Here is a 25,438-nt window from a genome sequence, read left to right on the forward strand (position 1 = left end):
GGGTCAGATGTCACGTTAATTCATACTCAAATTCAGCTTCATTTAGACACTGACGCTGATATTAATGACTCTGTTCTCTTTCAGACGAGAAGGCCTGCCTCATCTCCACTCATCATCACCAGAGTGACCGATCGCTGCTCCAGAAAGAAGAAGAGTGACCGGTCATCGCTCAAGTCTGTGTAGTGTGATCGGTCACCGCTCCAGCCTGTGTAGCGTGATCGGTCACCGCTCCAGCCTGTGTAGCGTGATCGGTCACCACTCCAGCCTGTGTAGCGTGATCGGTCACCGCTCCAGCCTGTGTAGTGTGATCGGTCACCACTCCAGATTGTGTAGCGTGATCGGTCACTGCTTCACAGACTGAGATGCGTGATTGGTCACTCATTCTGACTGAGAACAGTGATTGGTCACTCCACTTCCCCAGCAGGCCAAACACTTGCAATAAATGTGAATTGGATAAACTGACTGTAGTGTGTGTGTGTTTAGTGGTTGATGAGTTCTCAGGGCTGGGTTGTGTCAGAGTAATAGTCAGTTCATTCATTGAGTGAGATGTAGACTCTATCATACCCACAACACCTTTGTCCTTGCGTCCATTACAGTAGACATCACACATCAGGTCATGTTTTGTTTGTTGCTCTGAAGCATTTGACCAGATTTAAAGCCTGCTGTCCATAATATTGGACTGTTCTCATTCAGCGGTAGAGCTCAGCCTGTTGTCATTAGAGCAATATCCATCCAAGAGAAGCATGGCAGCACTTTGTTCCAGACACAGAAGTAAACAATAGGGTTTTCATCACATCTATTAACATGTTAAACAATAATTTATAGACCGTATGAAGAGAAGGACTGCATCAAAGAACAGTCAAAAGTAGAATTGCAAGCTTTAGATCAGGATTTCCATTATAATGTACAGTGGGTTCTAATAATGTCTGCACAGGAAGATATTCTGAAGAATGTTGGACAAAAGCAGCCATTGACTATATATTGAGTATTTTTTGTTCCTACTATTGTGCGTTTTTTTGGTCCCACTTTTATTTTGATGGTCCATTTGAGTATTAGTAGACTGTCTGTTTATTATCTGCTGATACTGCTCCTTCAACAGACATCTAACTGACTATAAGAAACTTTACAAGTACATCTCAGCTTACCCTAACAGTCTACTTACTGTATAATCTAATGAGAATTAGTTGTCATGTAGATGCAATGTAACTTAAATTCAGCAAACGGACCATCAAAATAAGTGTGACCGTTTTTTTTACAGCATTCTTCAAAATATCTTCTTTTGTGTTCAACAGAAGAAAGAAATTCAAGGGTTTGAAACCCCTTGTGTGTGAGTGGATGAGGAAATGTTAATTTCTGTGTGAACTGTCCCTTAAACGCTGGCTTAAAATATGTGATGTGATTTAAGAAATGTGTTTAAACATGCATGTTTCAGTGGAAATGACTAGAAAGTATATTGTAGATATTGTCTACAAACTTGATGTCTTGTTGCAATGCACCACCTATTGACCTGAAGTGATAAAGTCTTAAAGAGATATAATGCAAAAATCACCTTTATAAGTGGTTTAAACACAGTTGTGTGGCAGCAGTGTGTGAATATAACCAAGGTGCGAATTACATTGGGTTTGTAGGGATTGACCCCCTCTAATTAACGCTTGATCCCCCCCTGAAGGACTTTAAAACAAGATGTGTGGGAGGTGGGTCAGCACTTAAATAGTAAGAAAATGCTTTCTCTGATCTCTGATCTATATCCTTAATAATAAAAATAAAAATGTATAATATAAATATGCATTTGACCCCGCTATAATGGTTCATAGCATTGTAAATGCATAATCGCGCCAATCAATGCTAGGAAAAACATTTGACAGTCTGAAAATGGCAGTTCTTGAGCACCAATACCATCTTAAGTATTCACAAAACACATTTCTTGTATTATACTGTAGGTGTTTATATCGGCATGTAGCCTAAATAAATTAATAAATAAAAATGGACACATAATTTGTATAGTTTGACCTACCTACACTGAAAAAACTGTGTCATGCAAAACTGTTGCAAACAATTTATTTGTGTTGAATTTAAACAAACAAATTGAATTTAAATGTTCAACTTAATTTGTTTGTTTAAATTCAGCCCAAATAAATTATTTACAACCACTTAACGTAAAAAAATTGAGTAAATCCAAGCAATCATCTTTGAATAATTGTTTTCAGTGTAGTAACCTCTAAAATAGTCACTAAAAATTCCTCAAAACACTGGAAATGTATGCATTTTATTAAAAAATTAGATATTATTTGAATACATTCATACATTTGGTTCACTGAAGCATGTGTTACCAAACTACTACCAAAAAAGTTGACCCCCTCCCGCCCCTCCCCAGATGCACATGCATTGATTTCCGACATGTTTAATAGTGGAAATGACTAGAAAGTATATTGTACTTCGTCATAAATGCATGTTACTAACCAGATAATATATGAGTGATTAGGAAATTAGAGATAGTTTAAAACACTCTTGTCAGCTAACCACATTAAATCTGAATTTAAATTTAACTGCAGTTTACTACATTTCCTACATTTATATTCTATACATATTAAGTGGATTTGAATATGTTAACCATTGAAGAAAAGTGTATTATCCCTGTGAAGAATTTCTCAAGTGCTGTTTAACAGATCTAGGACATTTTTCGAGATGTTTTCTTGTTATATTTTTCTTCTGGAGAAAATCTTATTTGTCTAAGTTTGGCTGGGAAATAGGTCAATAATATTAGCCCCCTATAATCAACATATATTTTAATTCCTTTCATTTATATAGCACTTCTGGACACTCAAAGCGCTTTACACACATTTTGGGTGGAATCTCCTCATCTAATGTGCAGCATCTATCTGGATGACGTGACGGCAGCCATATTGCGCCTCAGCTGATTGGTGGAGAGGTACGGAGACCCGGAAGGGACGTGGTGATGGGCAAAAAAAAACAGAGTGATAGGAAAACATATTAAATTTTTTTTTTTTTTTGCGTTCCCTCGCAAAGATGTTTTGCGTTATCTCGTTTGTTATTTCTCCACAAACACTTCCTGTTTACTTCATTCATGTAAACCCTCCCGTTTTTGCCAAAATTCTCCCATATTTTACCATTCTATCCCACTATCATCCTATCATAAGTAGGATGATAAATTTAAGTATTTTCCCACATTTCTGATATATTTTTAATCTTAAAAGCACGCTTAAATGAATATTAAAATATCTGCTTTCACTTTCTTTACATTAAAGCTCTGCGTCGATCGTCGCCTTTCATATGCAACCTCTGAACCAGTGAATGCATAAGCGCTGACTGACAGACACGCTCCATACAATAAACTGATCCCAGATCAGCTACACGCCATTTACAGATGAGCAAAAGTGCAGGACACTTTTGGATTCGGGTGTATGTTTAAACAGAAAAATACACTGAATAATGCGTAAACATCTCCGTCCTGCATGTTTTATTTTAAACAGCTCATTTTCTCTTAAATGAGCACAAACTTCTAAAGTAATGAAGTGCTTTCATTATAGACCTCTGTTAAACTAAACAAAACCAGAGATTCATTTGCTGCTCACTTGTTTGATAACAGAGGTGTCGCTTTAATTGGCATGTAGCTGATCTGGGATCAGTTTATTGTACGGAGCGCGTCTGTCAGTCAGCGCTAATGCATTCACTGCTTCAGAGGTTGCATATGAAAGACGACGATCGACGCACAACTTTAATGGAAAGAAAGTGGGATGGAATGGCAAAAACGGGAGGGTTTACATGAATGAAGTGAACAGGAAGTGTTTGTGCAGAAACAGTTTTGCGAGATAATGTAAAACATCTTTGCGAGGGAACGCAAAAACCTTAAAAAATATGTTTTCCTATCACTCAGTGTTTTTTTTTCTCCCACCAATCTTTTTCCCCCCAATCACGTCCCTTCCGGGTCTCCTTAGATAGGCGACAGAGTGATTAAGCCAATTATAATATAGGGATGGTTAGGAGGCCAAATTTGGCCAGGATGTCAGGGTTAAACCCCTACTCTTTTTCAAAGGTTTTCTTGGGATTTTTAACGACCACAGAGGGTCGGGATCTCATTTTAACATCTCATCTGAAAGACGGCGCTCACTGAGCAGTATAGAGTCCCTGTCACTATACTGGGGTGTTACGACCCACACAGACCGCAGGTTGAGCACCCCCTACTGGTCTCACCACCACTACTTCCAGCAGCAACCTAGCCTGCCCATGTGGTCTCCCATCCGGGTACTGACCGAGTGCAGCTCTGCTTAGCTTCAGTGGCGACCATGTGAGACTTACCTGCCGGCTAGCCAGCTTTTTGATTGGCTACAGAATTTTAAGTTCAAGTTATACAATGACTTGACAATTGACCCGACTAACCTAGTTAAGCCTTTAAATGTCACTTTAAGCTGAATACTCTTATCTAGAAATAGCTAATGAAATATTATCCACCCTCTCCATAGAATTACTGAAGAATTATCTTTAAGAAATGTTTTTGAGAACTAATTTCAGAGGAGGGCGAGTAATTTTGTATTTAACTGTATATTCCTTAGTAAGAGTGTAAAAGTAAACGATTCAATAAAGGGTCAGTGTGCGCATATACGTGGAAAACTTTAAGCAGGCGCTCGATCAACAGTGTTAATGATCTCCTTTGATCTCGATTCCTCTCAACAGTGCCAGAAGAGAAGTTTTTGACGCTGGAAGGTTTCCACAAGTTTACTCTGGACAGAGCCAAGCAGGATATCCGCAGTGTTTGGCGGGCGATCCTGGCCTGTGGATATGACCTCCACTTTGACAGGTTTGCACTTTATACACGATTCTACTTTTACTTTCTTTATTGTGCACAAGTGGATAAGGATCTTTGGCTTCACCACACAATCACATCAGCGCTCACATCACACACATCACAGAAAACAGGCAACACAAATACATTCAATATCATCACATTCAAACCTTAATTAAACCCTATTCATAATTAAAACCCAGTTTTTAATATTCTAATGGAAGCCGGCACACGATATTTGATGCACGTTTTACTGAACTTGAGCTTGCCTTAAACGTCCTTTTGATGGAAAGAGCTGAAATGTTATATTTAAAGGGCACCTATGGTAAAAAAATCTACTTTTCAAGCTGTTTGGACAGACATATGTGCATGTATGGTGTATAGACCGTCATATTGGGGGGATATAAACACACCCAGTGCTTTTGTTTCAATTTAACAACATAAAAAACGGTGGACCAATTGGAGCAGTTTTCAAATCGACCGCTACCTGACGTAGGAGAGCGGTCCCCCCGCCCACCAATATTGATTGACAGGCGCGTCATCATATCCTCAGTTTGTTGATTCACGTCCGCCATTTTCAGCGTGAGTTGAAGCGATATCAGTAAAGGAACACGCTAGCTCTATTTTTAGATGCAAGGCTCATTGGGCTCAACACAAGATCAATATTCTCCACATTATCGCTCTAATCGGAATTATTGGTTGTATCTTTAGGTAGGTTTGCAAACATGTGTACTTCTCATTGAGTCTACCTTATACTTCAGCCGTTTGCATTTCTCATGATCCCAGAAGCTCCCTGTGATCTTAACTAGCATGCGTTTTAGAATTATAAACATCAGTTTCTATCAGGGTACACTCAAGTCGACGGCTGGGCGCCGCGGACCGCTGCAGAAACCTATGTTTAGAATTCAAAAATGCGTGGCGCGACGATTCGGGACACTTCATGTTTCTGCCGCACCACAGAGAGTATCTGGTGTGCTGTATCGCGGCTTCGAGCGGCACATCCGGTGCCTCAGTCAAAGTTAATTCAGTGTGTGTGGTTATTAGTTTCTGTGTACAAGCTCGGCACTTGAAACTAGCACACAGTTGGCTGTAAAACTGTACAAAGACACAAATGATTTTGTACTCTGCTTGGTCTGTGTCAGAGTCGTACATGTATGACTGAATGGTGATCCTCTCTCTCTCCTTCTCCATCTGCCTGTCAGACTCTGTTGCAAACACAGAGCTCATGGCCCCGCCCCCTTGTTACGTTGGCGGGAAGTCGAAACTAATTTACATGTGAAGCAACACACCCCTAAATCAGCGAGCTGTGGACACGCCCCCAACATGACACTTTTTAACACATTATAATAAACAAATCTGAATTGTGTTTTAAACTGAACCTAAACTGGCACACTCAGAACAACCATAATATTAATATTAAATCATAAAAAAGAGGTCAACTATGTGCCCTTTAAGGGATGGGAACAATCTTCAATAATTACATGTGCTTTCTGTTTAATTCTCATTAAGTACATCTCATTTAGTTGTCTTTGTGCTTTACCTACAATTGCACTAGTAATTTTTACTACTCAACACAGATTTTGCTTTTCTTAAACTGGCAACAGTCCATAGCATGTGTTTCAGGTAAATGCTGCTATGAAATTTTCTGCGTTTTATGAAGACATTGGCATATCAATACTACTCAAGAGGTTTTGGGGGCAGCTCCACATACAAAAGTCATCTATAAATAAATCAAAGTAACTTGTTCATAATTATCATCAGGTCTTGATGGATTTCTTGGTTGTCCTTAGAACATTGGTACAAATTATGCCAGTTGCACAATATTTTTTAATGTTTATTGACGAAATGGTTTTCATTTACCACATAAACAAGTCTGATATAATGCCAAACTGATGAATCAGTGGCTGAATTTCTGCCATGTTTTGATATTGACTACAAGCTTGATGTCAATGCCATGCGCCACCTATTGACCTTAAATGATAAAGTCTTAAAGGGCTGCTATTACGCAAAAATGAACTTTTATAAGGGGTTTAAACACTGTTGTGTGGCAGCAGTTTTTAAATATAGCCAGCCTCTAATGGTCAAATTAATTAATTGTATTTTTTATAATCACACTTGATAAAAAGGTCTGCAGAAACACTTTGATTGACATTCTCCCTTTGTACGTGTCATCAGAAGGGGAAGCCCCGCCCTCTGGTAATCTCTCCCTTATTAGCAATAACAGCCCTGAGTGAGAAGCAGCCGTCCACTGTTAGAGTTTTAAATCTGCTGCCATGCTGACACATAGGAATGTGTAGCTCCACCCTCTTTTGAAAAGAGCACAATCTCATTTGCATTTAAAGCGACAGTCACCAAAACACCACAATTAGGATCAAAGCCTAAAAGGCTCTGTTTGGTATTTTGAGCTGATACTTCACACACACACACCTCCTTATTTTACATCTTGGACATAATAGGTCTTCTTTTTTCCAGATGCACATGCATTGATTCCCGACATGCTCAAAAAGCCAGCAGAAAATGGAGCTTTGAGATGGACTTTGCGTTGGTGCAGTTTGTGAACCGTCTCTGCCGTCACCTGGCCATCACTCCTGCCCGTCTGCATCCGCATGAGGTTTACCTGGACGCCAGCAAAGATGGCGCTGATCCTGAGGTCGCATGTCTGTTAGGCAAGTCCATCTCTGTGTTTTATTTTGTTAACATGATGAAGAGTTCAGATGCAAAAACCTCTCAAGGGTCGTGAATTATTATTATTATTATTATTATTATTATTATTATTATTATTATCATTATTATTATCTTATACAGCTGAAGTCAGAATTATTAGCCCCCTCGTATATTTTTCTTCCAATTTCTGTTTAACAGATAGATTTTTTCAACACATTTCTAATCATAATAGTTTTAATAACTCATCTCTAATAACTGATTTATTTTCTCTTTGCCATGATGACAGCACATAATATTAGACTAGATATTCTTCAAGATACTAGTATTCAGCTTAAAGTGACATTTAAAGGCTTAACTGGGTTAATTAGGGTAATTAGGCAAGTCATTATATAACAGTTGTTTGTTCTGTAGACAATCCAAAACTAATATTGCTTAAGGGGGCGAATAATATTGGCTTTAATAAAATTTAATTTAATAAAATTTTAAATGTAATAAAATTAAAAACTGCTTTTATTTTAGCTGAAATAAAACAAATAAGACTTTCTCCAGAAGAAAAAATATTACAGGAAATACTGTGAAAAAATTCCTTGCTCTGTTAAACATTTGGGAAATATTTGAAAAGAGACAATCACACGAGGGTGAATAATTTTGACCTCATCTGTATATATTTTTTAATTTAATATTTATTTTTGTCATTTTTCCCTTTGTTTGATAGGACAGTAGGATGACAGGAAATAAAGTGTGAGAGAGAGGGACAGGATTGTGAAAGGTCCGCGCGAAAAAACTGACATTGCGATATTTTGTATTTCTGCAATGTGTATCGCGATATGAATGCAGTTTCACAATATTTGGTACTTAAGTAACTGTTTGGAAAGAATTCATAATTTTGCATTGATAGGGTGGATTTTGTAGGAGAGTGTAGATTACTGTATGCTTCATTCAGCTCTTTTAGTTTCTGTCAGCTTTTGACTGTTTGACGCCATCTTGTGTCTGAATAATGCGCAGGTTAGCGTATACTCCGTCAGCTGTTGTCGTTCCTGTCAGCTTTACGTTTAATCAAAGTATTAATAAACTATTACTGCTCAGAATAATGTTTTGTGTCAAATGTTTACATTTTGTGCCTAGCAAGGTTACAATAGTTTTGGATTTTTTCAGTTACAACATCACCATGATCTGAATAATGTCTTACAGTAAAGTTTTGCAACTCAACTGAATCCTGATTCACTTATTTAAATTCCATTTCGATTTTCTGTTATGAATTAAATTTACGTTTTCCACCAGATCCTCTCATTTAAGCCCTCGGTTTACTTGCGGCGCAGTTGTTCAAGTTCAGTTCAGTCACAGCAGGCTGTCATGTGCTGTTTGGGTTTGGTTCACTGAATCACGCATGCGCAGTATCATCGGTCCACCGCTTCTCAAATTTGATCTCAGTGTAACGTTACTGTTCTAATAACTAAATAAGAGTGTGTATTGGATTATTTAGAGTCAGAGGGGGGTATTAAGCTTGTTAAAAAGTAAGTAGTTTGTGGATAAGTGCTTACTGGAGACGCGAATCGTTTCAAATGATTCAGTTCGATTAACTAGTTCAACTGGTTCACTTAGAAGATCCGGTTAAAAAGATTCATTCGTGATCGCGATACAGAAATAAATCCCATTATTGGGCACAGATGTGTTAAAGTAATAGTTTTAATTGTCTGTATTTAATGCTGTCACCGTGCTGCTGTCATGTCCACTCGTTGTTTTTGTCGCGGGAGCAACAGCGAGGATGACTGGCGGAGAACCGGCTCGAGCAGGACTACAGACTCGTACGGGTCAAACACCTGCAGCGCGAATAAGATTTACTTCTAAAAGGCTTACAGTAAGATTATGTATTAAATACATTTACAAAGACGACAACAAAGGAGGTTTTTGTTATATTTTTAGTTAGTTTTGTATGTACACAATACCGTTTCAGTTAGTTATTTTTTTTTTAAATACTCTCGTTTTTATTTCAGTTAACAACAATTATTTAACATTTTAGTTTTCGTTTTTTCGTTCCTTTTCGTTAACTATAATAACCCTGGTGCCTAGTAGCCATGTAATCAGCGGGATAAAGTACATAAAGGGTGGTTGTTTTTACAGGATAAACCCTTCAGTCTTATACAAAAAAAGTCTTATAAAAAGTTGTATAAATATATATATATATTATTAAAAGAAAATAATGATGAATAGAGGTGATCAAGGTATGATGAACTTTCAATTAATGGCTGTTTGCAGTACTATGTATTTTTTTGGGGTCTATGTTATAAAATGTAAATGACATATCATATGTTTGATTTTATTTGTACAAAGATGGCAAAAGGATAAAATATGTCTCATGCAACGCTCATATGTCTCATGTAAAAAGAAAAGATAAGTAAAAGAAGAAATAAGTTTAAGTAATAGACGAATGATGTGTGGTAATGGGGTGGGAAAATAATAAGCTTGCGCCTCATCCCGCTCAATTTTTATGTTGAAATGTATTTTTTGTTAAGTAATTTTTATGTATGGTATTTCTGTTCGAAAATAAATAAATAAAATCACTTCAAATCAACAGTGTGCCACTTAGGGCTGTCGATAAAACTGTCAGGCTTAATTCAGCCATAACAGCCTGCTTGATGTGCTTTATCCCTAACTTAACTAATGAAACCGAGGCATGAAGTCAGGTTTTTGTAAATGAACTCTTCAGATGTTTTTGATGTGGATGTCTAGTGAATGTGTTTGTGTCCACACAGGAGTTCCAGTGGAGAGTTTGCGTCTGCGATTTGCTCTGCTGCAGTCACTCAACAGCACACTGGAGAGCTTCTTCCTGCCTTTAGTGGAGCTGAGACTCACACAGACCTACCAGAACAGCATCGCCACACTTCTGTGCGAGGCCAAAGGTCAGTATGCAAATAAACAGGCCTTTACATATATTTTAAATGATTGTTAAAGCTGGTAACACTTTAAAATAATGGTCCATTATCTAATGTATTTACTAACATCAGCTAAGTATGAATAATCTTGTAAAGCATTTATTAATCATAGTTCATATACTATTGCATTATTCATTCATTCACTTTCCTTCGGTTTAGTCCCTTACTCAAGGGTAAGGGGTTGCCACAATGAACCGCCAACTATTCCAGCATATGTTTTACACAGCGGATGCCCTTCCAGCCGCAACCCAGTACTGGGAAACACCCATACACACTCATTCACACACACACTTATAAACTATGGTCAATTTAGTTAATCAATTCCCCAATAGCGCATGTGTTTGGACTGTGTTGGAAACCGGAGCACCCGGAGGAAACCCACACCAACACGGGGAGAACATGCACACACTCCACACAGAAATGCCAACTGACCCAGCCGGGACTCAAACCAGCGACCTTCTTGCTGTGAGACAACAGTGCTAACCACTGAGCCACCGTGCCCCCCATGAAACTAAACACAGCCCATTTTAAAATAGCATCAAAATGAAAACTGTATAATAATCTTGATGCCTGTTTACTCGCTCTATCTGATTTGCAGGCCTGATATTTTACGACACTAAGGTGACGGTGATGAACAGGGTGTTGAATGCTACGGTGCAGCGGACGGCAGATCATGCGGCACCCGAAATCACACTCGACCCGCTGGAGATTGTGGGAGGTAAAGACTTTATTCACACAGAGGATACTTTAAAGCAGGGGTCACCAATCTCGGTCCTGGAGAGCCGGTGTCCCTGCAGGGTTTAGCTCCAACTTGCCTCAACACACCTGGCTGGGTGTTTCAAGTATACCTAGTAAGACCTTGATTAGCTTGTTCAGGTGTGTTTGATTAGGGTTGGAGCTAAAATCTGCAGTACACCGGCCCTCCAGGAACAAGTTTGGTGACCCCTGCTTTAAAGTCTGCATGAACCGGAAGCTGCGACTGCTTTTTTTTCCGTATTGTGATGCAGTTCCTAAAGAAACAGAATATTAAATGAGGAAACAGTGGGCGTGGCTTGTTTTTTGTACTGCGAGCTGATTGGATTCAGTAAAGTAGGCATTTCATTCAAAAAGATGGGGAAGAGGGTTTGTGGAGAGTTATTACAACCTAACACCATCCTCATCCTCACCATTTTTGTTTGTTGTCATAGCAACAGGGGCGTGGTTAAGTATGTTAGCCACACCCAATACCTCAGACAGACGTAATCTCAGAATTTAACTAGCAAACAGGAAGTGCAATTTCAGATTTACATTTAAGCTAATAAGGGGATTTTTTTCCTATCTTAATGACATGCACAGATGAATTGTTCGCCAGGAAACTAGCAATGCAAGCTAACTAATGCTATATGGTTATTTTTGATTTCATGTGTACTTTAACTCCCCGATGTGTGTGTTTCAGGAGAGATGCGAGCTGCGGAGAACACGTATTTCTGCCAGGCGGCACGGCAGCTATCTTGTGTGCCGTCGTCTCAGCTGTGTGTGCGCATCGCCAGCGGAGGAGACCCGACATACGCCTTCAACATCCGCTTCACCGGAGAGGAGGTCCACGGCACCAGTCAGTCACACAGACGCCTTTTAGCATAACATTTCACTATTCTAGTGTAACAAACTTCTTCTTGTGTTGGGTAATTTTATTGATTTAGTTTTATTTATTTTACTAAAGATATATATAAAATGTCTCCAACTCTTCGCCTGCTATAGTTTTGAATTAAATTATATAATAAAAAAACAGTTATATAAATATCACTGTTAGTTTGGAGCTAGATTATTTTTATTTCCACATTTGAATAAATACCTGCAGTGGTATTATTTCATTTCAGCTTTATTTAAATGAACAACCATACATTTAAATAGTATTAAGACCCTAATATACTTAGTTTTTTTGTGTACGTTTTGTTTCTCCTCAGGTGGCTCTTTCAGGCATTTCTTATGGCAGGTGTGCAAGGAGCTCCAGAGTTCAGCTCTCTCTCTGCTTCTGCCCTGCCCGAGCGCTGCCGCTAACCGTAATAAGGTGAACATTTTACACCTTCCTCTGTGTGCTATGTATGACTTGTGTTGTTCTGCTTTTGCTAAGATGAACAATTAATTTATACACACTAATCCAGTGATATAAACTGTTCATTTTGGTCACCTTCAATCAAAATCTGAGCAGCTGCTTCTGCTCTGAAATGGCGGAATTTCTCTGAATCTGATTGGGCGAAATGTCTAGCCACACCCCTCTAAATAGTTTGCTGCAAATTAAAGATGAGGGGAGGGGCTTAAATAAAACCCCACCTCCTACTTAATATTTAGTTTCAACTTCCGTAATCATAATTTCTCCATTTATCAGTTCTTTATTGTTGTATTAAAGTGTGCTGAATTTTTAATTAGTCTGCACTTGAAATCTTAAAAGTGTTAATTATAGATATTATAGGTTAATACTTAAGATTATTTCAAATATAAGGCCACTTAGTTGTATTTAGTTATCGTTCCTCACTTAAAAGATTAATACGTTTAAAAATGTAGACTTGGTGTTGACTAACATGTACGCTTGTATTTGATTGTTCTGCAATATGTTATTTAGTAATGGTCATTACAATGTTTATTTGTTAATAAGCTTCATACACGCATCGATTTACACATTTGATTACAAATGACAAGTTTTGAAATGTATATGAATGAAGTATATTAGTTAACAAATGTTAGTCAGTACATTTAGTAGTAACTTAAATCATATTTTAAAGACAAAACTGCTTATTAATTATGTTTTGACATATTATGTTAATAATATTTACTAATAAGTAGGCCAACATTTTTTAGCCCATCATCGAGTCTATTTTCTTTTGTAAACGTGTGTAAACATATCTTTATTCAGTCTTTATGTTGACTAATATGCAAATGTGTATATACTTTTTTTTTTACAATGCAGTCTTTTAGTAGATTTATCATATGAGAGACTTGCTTTGCTTACCAAACAAGTGAATCTAATTGGATTTGTATTGTAAACCTTAAATAAAAGTTAAAAAGTTATTATTTTTAATTTCATGGTTATGGTTACTATACTCTCAAAATTATTTCGCAAAAATTTGCAGATTATTTTTATTTTTTATTGGTGTTTAACAAGACAATACATCACTGTATGCAATACAACATTAGAAAAATTACAGTTTGTCTTATTTTTCTTATTTTCCCACTATCCCCTCAAAATAAAATAAATTTAATTTATGAATTATAAACAAACTTATCCTCTGAAAGAAAAACCATAATGATAATAAATTAAAAATAAAATTAAAAATAAAAGAAATTCTTTAAAAATATATTAATGATAAATGAGCAAGTTTACGATAAGAGCACAAAATAAATAAATAAAATCTAAAAAAAAAAAGTTAACATTGAGGAGTCAATATTTTCTCTTTCCAATTATTTACTGTGTATTAGATCTGATATCAACTGAACAGGGTAAGCCTTTGATATGGTCTAACACAGGGTTCCAGATCTCAAAAAGATTTGAGAGATCCTGCGAGTAAACATCTTAATTTCTCAAGTTTTATGTAACTCAAGATTTCTGGGATCCACATGTCATGTGATGGAGGAATCACCTGTTTTGATAAGAATGGCTCGTCTAGCTAAAAGAGTAGAAAAAGCAATAACTTGGCGAGATGCAACAGTTAAGCCAACTCTCTCTGAAATACCAAAAAGGGCTGTCAAGGGGTTAAGGTCTAGATTTATGTTAATAGATTTATTAAGTGTGTCAAAAATACTGGATCAGAAATTTTTCAATTGGGGGCAACTCCAGAACATATGGAGATGATTGGCAGGAGACTGCTTACAACGATGACAGGCGTCACTTCTATCAGGGAAAAAAAAATTTGCAGATTTTTATTGTTATTTATTTATTTCTTTGACTAAATTCTGTGCAGAAATAGTAAAAAATAAACACAGATTGTTAATAAGTGAATATTGTTAATAGTTAAGCTAAATTGCAATGGGGTATATGCACAGGGACTTTTAATTTTCAGTCAGCCAGCTCAAGAGCTTCCGGTGAACTGGATGCCGTTACCAAATCGTCACGTTTAAGATTTGATTTCTTTAAAAATCACGGATCTTCACCGTCTGAGTGATATCCGATATAAAGTGGGTCTCAGAATGTAAAAGAAGCACTGCATCAAATTCCATTGTTCCCCTCCATGTCTTTAAAATATGAACATTTATTTTATTCCAGTATTTTTGGAGTTTTAGCACGTACCTGCTGATCCTGAACTACCTTGAACTTACGCTTAAACTACTGAATGAACACTTAAGTCTATTTAACTGATTATATTTTAATTACATTACAAAATCAGTGCTGTAAAAGTAACCTTCTGAAATTGAAAATAGCCTTATTAAGCTTTCACTAGAGGTTTGTGGATGTCTGAAAAACCCTAGCTGTGCATATAGACCATTACATGACAAATGTGTACAAACAGTTTGTTTAGAAATGTGCCACATCATCTGCCGTGTGTTTGTTTTTACAGGGGAAGTACATCCTGACTCCGTGTCCCATCACATACGCTGAGGAGCAGCTGCTGAACTTCTTCGGCCAGCTGCTGGGCATCGCTATCCGGGCCGACGTGCCGCTACCGCTGGACCTGCTGGGATCCTTCTGGAAGGGTCTGGTCGGAGAGGCTCTGGATGCCGAATCTGACCTGCGGGAAGCAGACCTGCTCACATACAGCTACATCAAGAAGTTTGAGAATGTAAAATAATATTAATCTCTACATAATACAGATGTGGGCAAAATTGTTGGTGCACTTCTATTGAAGTTTAATATTTGTGTGAACTGTCATTTAAGTTTCAAGTAAACAGTCAATAGTAAGTGCTCTATTTCCTAGTATGAAAGCCTGAATTATCCTGTTGTCTGCTGTTCACAGTTGTGTGATGAAGCGGAGCTGGAAGCACTGTGTGCTGAAGTGTCGTCTCAGAGTCCCCTGGGTGAGAGTCCAGACTCCCCCAGCCGGCCCTGCTGCACCTTCACATACATCACTATGACTGGAGAGGAAGTGGAGCTGTGCCAGGGAGGACGTGACATCACTGTCAGGTAGCCTCAAATGACTGACTTCCATAATAATATACGTGAAAGGCACAGTTCACCCAAAACTGAACATTCTGTCATCATTTACTCGCCTTTAAACCTGTTTGAGTGTCTTCTGTTGAACACTAAAGAAGATATTTTGAAGAATGCTGGAAACCTGTAACCATTGACTCCAGAATAGAAACAAGCTAATACAGTGGAAGTCAATGGTTACAGGCTTTATATCTTATAGGTATTTTATTTTGTGTTCAACAGAAGAAAGACATTGGAAATCTCCAAACCTTTTTGAAAGAAAGGTTTGAATAGTAAATGGTAAATAAAAAAAAAATATTTGGGGAACTATCCCGTGAAGTCTAGTTTCATGCATTATAGAGTTTCATGTATCATACACACAGACCCTGTTCGCACCTGGTTTTAAAGGGATAGTTCACCCGAAATTTTAAATTATGTCATCATTTACTCACCCTTAAACCTCTTTGAGTTTCTTTTTTCTGTTGAACACTAAAGAAGATATTTTGAAGAATGCTGGAAACCTGTAACCATTAACTTCCATTGGATTTGTTTTTCCTACTATTGAAGTCAATGGTTACAGGTTATGGTTTTAGCTTTTTTTTTGTAAACATATTTAGTATTCAACAGATCAAAGAAACTTAAAGGTGTGGAACCACTTGAGTGAGAGTAAATAGTGTGTAAATGTTTTCATTGTTTGATTAAACTATCCCTTGAAGTCTAGTTTCATGCATTGTATAGCTTCATGTATTACACACATACTGTAGACCTTGTTTACTGGTATTAAAGAGATAGTTCACCTAAAATTGAACATTCTGTCATCATTTACTCACCCTTAAACCTGTTTGAACATTAAAGAAGATATTTTGAAGAATGCTGGAAACCTGTAATCATTGACTTCCATTGGATTTGTTTTTCCTACTATTGAAGTCAATGGTTACAGGTTTTCAGTTTTCTTTAGCATATCTTCTCTAGTGTTCAACAGAAGAATGAAACTCATAAAGGTTTGTAACCACTTGAGGGAGAGTCAAGAGTGTGTAAATGTTCATTTTTGGGTGAACTGCCCCTTGAAGTCTAGTTTCATGCATTATACAGTTTCATGTACCATACACACAGGCCCTGTTCGCACATGGTTTTAAAGGGATAGTTCACCCGAAATTGAAAATGTTGTCATCATTCGACTTTCTTTCCTCTGTTGAACACAAAAGAAGATATTTGGAAGAATGCTGGAAACCTGTAATCATTGACTCCAGAGTAGAAACAAGCTAATACAGTGGAAGTCAATGGTTACAGGTTTTATATCTTACAGGTATTTTATTTTGTGTTCAACAGAAGAAAGAAATTGGAAATCTCCAAACCTTTCCGAAAGAAAGGTTTGAATAGTAAATGGTAAATAAAATAAAAATATTTGAGGAACTATCCCATGAAGTCTAGTTTCATACATTATAGTTTCATGTATCATACACACAGACCCTGTTCGCACCTGGTTTTAAAGGAATGGTTCACCCGAAATTTTAAATTATGTCATCATTTACCCTAAACCTGTTTGAGTTTCTTTCTTCTGTTGAACACTAAAGAAGATATTTTGAAGAATGCTGGAAACCTGTAACCATTAACTTCCATTGGATTTGTTTTTCCTACTTTTGAAGTCAATGGTTACAGGTTATGGTTTTAGCTTTTGTTTTTTGTAAACATATTTAGTATTCAACAGATCAAAGAAACTCAAAGGTTTGAAACCAGTTGAGTGAGAGTAAATAGTGTGTAAATGTTGTTTATTGTTTGGTTAAACTATCCCTTGAAGTCTAGATTCATGCATTGTAAAGCTTCATGTATTACACACATACTGTAGACCTTGTTTACTGGTATTAAAGAGATAGTTCACCTAAAATTGAACATTCTGTCATCATTTACTCACCCTTAAACCTGTTTGAACATTAAAGAAGATATTTTGAAGAATGCTGGAAACCTGTAACCATTGACTTCCATTGGATTTGTTTTTCCTACTATGGAAATCAATGGTTACAGGTTTTCAGTTTTCTTTAGCATATCTTCTCTAGTGTTCAACAGAAGAATGAAACTCATAAAGGTTTGTAACCACTTGAGGAGTCAACAGTGTGTAAATGTTCATTTTTGGGTGAACTGCCCCTTGAAGTCTAGTTTCATGCATTATACAGTTTCATGTATTATACACACAGGCCCTGTTCGCACATGGTTTTAAAGGGATCGTTCACCCGAAATTGAAAATGTTGTCATCATTCGACTTTCTTTCCTCTGTTGAACACAAAAGAAGATATTTGGAAGAATGCTGGAAACCTGTAACCATTGACTTCCATAGTATTTATGTAATCATTTTGTCTTCACCTGTAAATGACATCTTGAAGGCCATAAAAGGGCATACGTGATCTTTGAATGAGTTAATAGATGTCTGTCTGTATGTATGTGTGTGTGTGTGTGTGTGTTTAGCTGGGAGAATAAGGATGTGTATGTGCGGGCGGTGCGTGAGCTGCGTCTGCGGGAGCTGCAGAATGTGGAGTGTATGTCTGCAGTGCGCGCCGGTCTAGGCTCCATCATCCCACTGCAGCTGCTGACTTTACTGAGTCCCGCAGAGGTGGAGCTGCGCACCTGCGGCCTGCCGGATATCAACCTGGAGTTCCTGAAGGTCAGTTTATACACACTCCTGCTTATGGAGACTTTTCACACCCGTTTACACTGGTATTAACCCGTCTGTACTGGTCAGATTGACTCCCCTTTGGTTATGTTGGTGGCTGTTTTTGCCACATTGACTTCCATTATAGTCAGGGTGCGAATCATACATTTTCGGTTATGTTCAGTAATATGCGTCAGTGAATAAATTTATGTATTTAATTCAATTACATCTAATTTATTAATCAAATATGCTATAATGTTTTCATTGTTTTGAGGGATATTGAGTGGTTCTCAAAATTATGATATTAAATAAACACTTTGCATTCTTGCACCTATTAATGGATGGATGACCATGAAAGACAAGGTGCAGGCTAATGTATAATAAAGTACAAACTATACATAGTTTTACAGACACCTACAAATGCCTATTTAACAAAAAACATGTTTTGTGAACACTTACACTCTCTTTTGGTGCTCTAGATTTTATATTTTTCATATTTTTGGCTCAAACATGCATTCGCAATGGTATGATCTATTGTAGGGGTGGTCAGATGTAAATTGAAGTTATCTTTTATTTTATTATTAATATTTATAAAGATATAGATCAGAGCAAACTATTTATTGACTATTAAAGAGCAGACCCCCCCATACATCTCATTTTGATGTCCTTTAAAGGGGATCAAGCATTAATTATAAGGGTCAGACCCCCTCCAACCCCCCTGTAATTTGCACCCTGATTATAATCACATATTTCAATTGCAAACCCATGACAGCATATAATCATGCATTCTTGATTGTTGCTGGTTTTCCCTGTTGGGAAGAGGTCAGATTGTCATTTTTACTGTTGATGTTCAGTTGGCAGCATTGAACCTTTAGATAGGCCTGTGCAAAAAAAAGTGTCTGGCTTTTATAAGTTCTATGGAGGTAAAAATTAAAAACTGTACCTCTTCCCAACAGGGAAAACCAACAACAATCAAAAGTCTCAAAAGAAAGATTCAGGTCTGAATCGCCTTAAAGAGTTTTATCTGCGACCGAAGAATCACATTTGCATAATCGCCACCCACCTGCCCTTCAATAAGCCAACTCTGCTCTGATTGGTCAGCTGGCTGATTCTGTTTTGATCGGTCTGGTCTTACTGTGTCTGAAACGAAACCCCCATTTCAGAGTGTTTGTATGTCATGAGTGGGTGGGAATTATGCAATTTAGTTACTTTAATCACGATGATGTAGATCAGAAGTAGGCAAAACATTAAAAAATCAACTCGTTAATGCATTTCAGAGGCAAATCTTTCTTTTGAGAGACGATATATTTATTACTCAGTGGAGTACTCATTTCGGATTGGTCAGTCGGGGCACTCCAATGTAGGTTATTCTCAGATAACAACTGCTAAATAACACAGACTAGACCTCGACCATCAGTGAATACATTCACATCCATATATACACATTCATATGTATCTGCATGTCTGTTACGCTGTGCTTTTTGACTGGCGCCATCTTGTGTCTGAATAATGCACAGGTTAGTGTATACTCCACTTTGCATTTAATTAAAGAATTAATCAACGGCTCAGAACAATTTTTTTTTGTCTAATTGTTATGTTTTGTGGCAAGTATCTGTGTAATAAGCAGGATAAAGTACATTCAGGATTGTCTTATACAACAGTGCTGCTGATAAACCTGTCTGGCTTTATTCTGACATAATAACCTCCTGGATGTAATTTATCCCTAACTAATCATGCTCTGTTAACCTTAAACTGCTTGTTTAGGCGCACACCATGTATCAGGTGGGTCTGATGGAGACGGATCAGCACATCGAGTTCTTCTGGGCGGCGCTGGAGATGTTCACGCAGGAGGAGCTCAGCAAGTTCATCAAGTTCGCCTGCAATCAGGAGAGGATTCCCTTCACCTGCCCTTGCAAAGACGGGGGTCCGGACACTGCACATGTGCCCCCCTATCCCATGAAGATCGCCCCGCCGGATGGCACCGTGGGTAAGCACAATAGTCATTAACCAATCAGAGTTCTCCGTCAATTTGAGGGATCACAGAGGCAGGATTTTAGAATATTTGAACTCTTTGGATCTTCCCCAAATTCTCATTACCACAATTTTACTGTATTTTAATGTATACCTTTTTGTTCCTTTATTAAAATGTTCTAGATGGGATTTTAGAAACTCCCTTATGGCCCGGTTCCACTGAGTGGTATGGTACGGTTCGGTTTGGTACGCTTTTATGGCCGTTTCCACTGTCAAAAAGCATACCGAACCGAACCGTACCACTTTTTCGGCACCCTTTCGAAAGGGTACCAAACATGAGAAAGGGTACCAAAAGGCGGAGCCACACGCGCAGCTGAACGCTATTTGTTTACAGAGATACGTCATTCGCTTACGCAACAAGCCAGAATGAAAACAAAAAAAACGCCATGTTTGAAATACACAGCGAGAGATTATAGCGGAATTATAAATACATATAATAACGAGCCATGGTCGATCTGGGCTCAAACAAACCTTGTCGTCGTCTTGATGAACAGCCACAAATCCAGGAAGAAGAGCAGATTTACCCTGTGCCGCGTAGTTTTTTATGAGCCAGTCTGAGGCGCGAGCGGTTTCGCTTTCTTGCTAGCGCTCGCACGCGTCTAACATTATATCTGAAATAACAAACTTGTTGAGCTGATGATAATAACCTGCGCTTGATTATTGACGTGCTTTTGAAACCCGATCCTGTCAGACGCTGACAAACGCGAGAGTGAAGCGTGAAGAAACAAAGGAGAAGCTGGAAAAAAGGAGCACATTATTATTCAGCAAACATGAACAAAATGCCATGTAAAACTAACTTATTATCTTCACATTTTGGACTAATATGAATCGGGAATGACAGAATTACTGTCTAACAGAGGCTACATGTGCTGCTGAAGCTTACATACACAGATGAGAGGTTTACACTGACTGTAGGCTATATTTTGTGTTTTTTTTAACCTAAATACTGACGAAATGTCTGCTATATGTAGTTCTTCTGTAGTTGGTAACATATCGGAGACTGTAAGGGGCTGTATGTGTTTATATATGTTCATTTATTTAGTTATTTAATATAATTACAGACGTTACAGTAGGCTGTTTCGCACTGTCATTGATCTGCAGTTATAATCAACTCATGTTCATTGAAAAGTTAGTAATAAACATTTCTACACAAGTATTTATGTGTGTGAAGCATCTGTGTTGTGAGAAGTGCTTCTCATATGATATGTAAGTGACCCGTACAGCTTTATTGTAGACATTTCCTCGAGCGAGAATGACGTCGACTGAAACTTTCTGTCATACACCACGCCCACCAAAAGGGTTAGTGGAAACGCAAGCCTGATAAAGGTCACCCGTACCAAACCGAACCGTACCGTAACGTACCAATCAGTGGAAACGAGCCAATAGCAAATCCTCATTACTGACAATTTTACTTGAGACGTTTTTATTCTTTTTTTATTTATATTTCTCATTTAACTACATTAATGCAAATTTTATTTATTTGTTAATTTATTTCTTTTGACATTTCCCCCAGTTCTCACCACCCTAATGCAGTATTTTCTTTTAGTTTCTTGTTTTTGCATTCACCTTGTCTTATTGCTTAAAGGGCACCTATGGTGAAAAATCTACTTTTCAAGCTGTTTGTACAGACATATGTGTAGGTATAGTGTATAGACCGTCATATAAAAAACGGTGGACCAATTGGAGCGTTTTCAGATCGACCGCAAGTTTACATAGGAGTGCGGTCCCCCCGCCCACCAATATTGATTGACAGCTGCATGTATTAACATGTCCCGGTAGTCACGTGTATAATCATATCAACAAGACCAGACGAGCGCAAAGCAGCCAGGAATAAAAGATCTGTTCAGTTCGCTAGGATCATCAATCATCATCAAACGTGATCAAGAGTGAGTTTCACAAGTTTAACATGTTTTAAAACAGAGCATGTGTGTAATGAAGTACAGCAATTCACTTCAGATTCACTTCATCAGCACAGCCGCGTGTCAGAACAATTATAAAGGAAGACGCTTCCATCGCAGTTTGTGGACGTTAAATCAGGTTTATTTTATACATTAGCATAACAGATATCCACACAGCAGTGGAGATTAACCTGTATCCTGTCAGTCCTGATCAGTTTTGTGTGTCTGTCTCTCTCAGGCTCTCCAGATCAGCGCTATATCCGCGTGGAGACGTGTATGTTCATGGTGAAGCTGCCGCAGTATTCCTCTCTGGATGTGATGCTGGAGAAACTGCGATACGCCATTCACTATCGAGAAGATCCTCTGAGCGGATAGACAGCATCAGCGGCGATCTGAGAGAGACCCTCACCACGCAACCTTAAGAGATTTACATCTTCTGCCACAAACCCCAGTGAAGGAGCGGGAACAGAACAGACCCTTATGCCTTTATAAACACAGACAGACAGACGGAGGGAGGGAAGCCGGTGAGTCTGACAGCAGATCCTGATAGAAAAGACACACTTTTATAAAAACATCGACAGTACAGTACATTACAGACACTGTTCAGATGGGGAGGAAGTGGCACTGCAACTGCTGTCATCCCTTTTTAAACATGTAGTCTCTCTATCTCTGACGGGGATTGTTGGCACACATTCATTAGCAGAGATGCTGATTTGAGCTTTTGTTGCCACTCAGACTTCTACTTTCATTTTTGGATACTCAGTTCAGCTTCATCTCATCAACACAGTCAAGAACACGGCCTGGTCAGAATTCACTCAATTATATTAATGATTAAGAACATCATTTGATTGCATTCAAGTCTGTTTTTCCCCCTTCAAATCAAATTACTCTAATGCATCTATAGGATTTCTTTTGGTTACTTTTTCCTATTGATTCTTATCCACTGGGATTTTTATTTGTTTATTTATTTATTATTCAATACAGTATTATTTCTAGTATTTTATTATGTTTTCTCTTCATTTTCCTAAAACTTTCATTGATACAATTCACCTTTTGATTATATATCTTATATTTTATGCATTTTATATATATTTATATATATATATATATTAGGACTGCATGATATTGGAAAAATTTGACATATATATTGATATATATTGCGATAAAATTACAATTTCACCAGATGACTTAAATAGCTTTATTTGGAGAGTCATTCATTTACATTGGGATGATTTTGTAGGAGGGCGACGCAGTGGCGCAGTAGGTAGTGCTGTCGCCTCACAGCAAGAAGATCGCTGGTTCGAGCCTCGGCTGGATCAGTTGGCATTTCCGTGTGGAGTTTGCATGTTCTCCCTGCGTCCTCTGGGTGCTCCGGTTTCCCCTACAGTCCAAACACATGCGCTATAGGGGACTTGGGTAGGCTAAATTGTCCGTAGTGTATGAGAGTGAATGAGTGTGTATGGATGTTTTCCAGAGATGGGTTGCAGATGGAAGGGCATCCGCTGCGTAAAACATATGCTAGATAAGTTGGTGGTTCATTCCGCTGTGGCAACCCAGGATTATAAAGGGACTAAGCTGAAAAGAAAATGAAAGAAAGAATGAATGATTTTGTAGGGGACTGAAATATAAATACAAAATAATAAATATAAATAGATCTTTTTCTGTAAGTCATTTAATACATATAATAAACAAAGTATACACTCATAAATAAACACAATAGAGCAAATATTAAAGTGACTTAAATAGTGCTTTATGGCTGTCAGAGAGTAAATAATCAAATGTAAAATAACACTGCATAGTCTTCATCATATAAATCAATTAAATGAATCTTTATTAAACTTCTTTATGCTCTATTAAAATGCTTTAAACTTTCTTCAAATGCTTCAGAAACACTTTGCAGATGATAAACATGCATTCTATTATGATTAAATTCTGCAGTGTCTCCACAAATCTTCTGTGTTTTGACCTGTGGTTTCTGGTCAAATATACTGTAATGCCAACTCAACATATCTTGTGATGTGACCATTCCGGATGCACACAAATGATTCTCAAACGATATATTGTGCAGCCCTTATATATATATATATATATATATAATTTTTTTTTTTTTACCTTTACTATTTTTTTAATAAATGTATCACCATAATTTACCTCTTTTTTTTCCACATTTTTCATTTTATTTTTTTGCATTTCACAAATTTTTCATTGCTGTAATTTTTGCATTTCCTGTATTTTCATAATCATATTTCACTAAAATGTGTTTTTTTAGGGGGGCATTTTCTCTTCTTTCTAGTTTCCCTTTTGTTTTCCTCAAGAACTAGAATCCTTCCCCTACATTGCAGACACACATTGGGATATCGATACTCAAACGATATATTGTGCAGCCCTAATATATATATATTATTAATATTATATTAATATAATATTATTATTATCTATTAAAATGCTTTAAACTTTCTTCAAATGCTTCAAAAACACTTTGCAGATGATAAACATGCACGCTATTATGATTAAATTCTGCAGTGTCTCCACAAATCTTCTCTGTTTTGACCTGTGGTTTCTGGTCAAATATACTGTAATGCCAACTTAGCCCTATTGTGCAGCCCTAATATATATATATATATATATATATATATATATATATATATATATATATATATATATATATATATATATATATATATATATATATTATTAATATTATATTAATATTATATTATTATTATATATTATAATTATTATTATTATTTATTAATTTTATTTTTTTACTATATGTTTTTTGCATTTCCCTGGTTCTCATCACCATAATGCACCTCTGTTTTTCCATCTTTTTTTTTTTTTTTAATTGCATTTCACCCATTTTTCATTACCATATTGCATTTTCCCAAATTCTCATAATCATAATTCACCAAATGGTGTTTTTGGGGGCATTTTCCCAGCTTTCACTAATGCATTTCCCCTTCTTTGTATTCTTCTTTTGAGACTTCCTCATGAACTTGAACCCTTCCCCAACACATATTCAGCTTCCCAATGAGTTCAGTGAATCAGCCAGATGTTCTTGCCTGTGTTTGTGAGATTTTCCAGAACTGAAAGGGTTTTTCTCCTCAATATTGACCGATAAACAGACTCTGTCCAGGATCTCATTATCATTTATCTCCATGATTGACGTGACAGAGAGGTAAACAGGCTCTGCGTACGCATGTGGTCGAGCATATTTAAGACTTCTGAACTATAAATGGCCAGATCGCTTCTTCAAGACATTTAATAATATCTGCCTGTATTATTAAAGTGGCATATATGCTGTTCAGGGCCGTAACTAAGGTAAGTCATGTACAAAAAAAGCAAGCTATAGACATATACAGAGCGGTG

The 25,438-nt window shown here is 37.3% G+C and overlaps 2 protein-coding genes across 2 annotated transcripts in view; both read left to right on the forward strand.

The window, feature by feature from the left end:
* Positions 1-246, forward strand: part of LOC130232519 (uncharacterized) — a 4,773-nt gene extending 4,527 nt beyond the window's left edge. Inside the window, exon 2 of the mRNA XM_056462471.1 lies at positions 85-246. The gene's annotated coding sequence lies outside the window, so the exon portion shown is untranslated. The remainder of the gene's footprint in view (positions 1-84) is intronic.
* LOC130232520 (probable E3 ubiquitin-protein ligase HECTD4) overlaps positions 1-24,669 on the forward strand; it is a 131,875-nt gene extending 107,206 nt beyond the window's left edge. The window contains 11 exon segments of the mRNA XM_056462472.1: positions 4,693-4,816; positions 7,274-7,467; positions 10,219-10,365; positions 10,997-11,116; positions 11,834-11,989; positions 12,342-12,445; positions 14,928-15,149; positions 15,324-15,490; positions 17,957-18,152; positions 19,905-20,127; positions 22,308-24,669. Of these exon segments, the coding sequence (XP_056318447.1) occupies positions 4,693-4,816; positions 7,274-7,467; positions 10,219-10,365; positions 10,997-11,116; positions 11,834-11,989; positions 12,342-12,445; positions 14,928-15,149; positions 15,324-15,490; positions 17,957-18,152; positions 19,905-20,127; positions 22,308-22,444 (1,790 nt within the window). The 3' untranslated portion in view covers positions 22,445-24,669.
* Positions 24,670-25,438: the final 769 nt, after the last annotated feature.

Source organism: Danio aesculapii, chromosome 7 (genome assembly GCF_903798145.1).
Source record: "Danio aesculapii chromosome 7, fDanAes4.1, whole genome shotgun sequence".
NCBI classification, from domain to species: domain Eukaryota; kingdom Metazoa; phylum Chordata; class Actinopteri; order Cypriniformes; family Danionidae; genus Danio; species Danio aesculapii.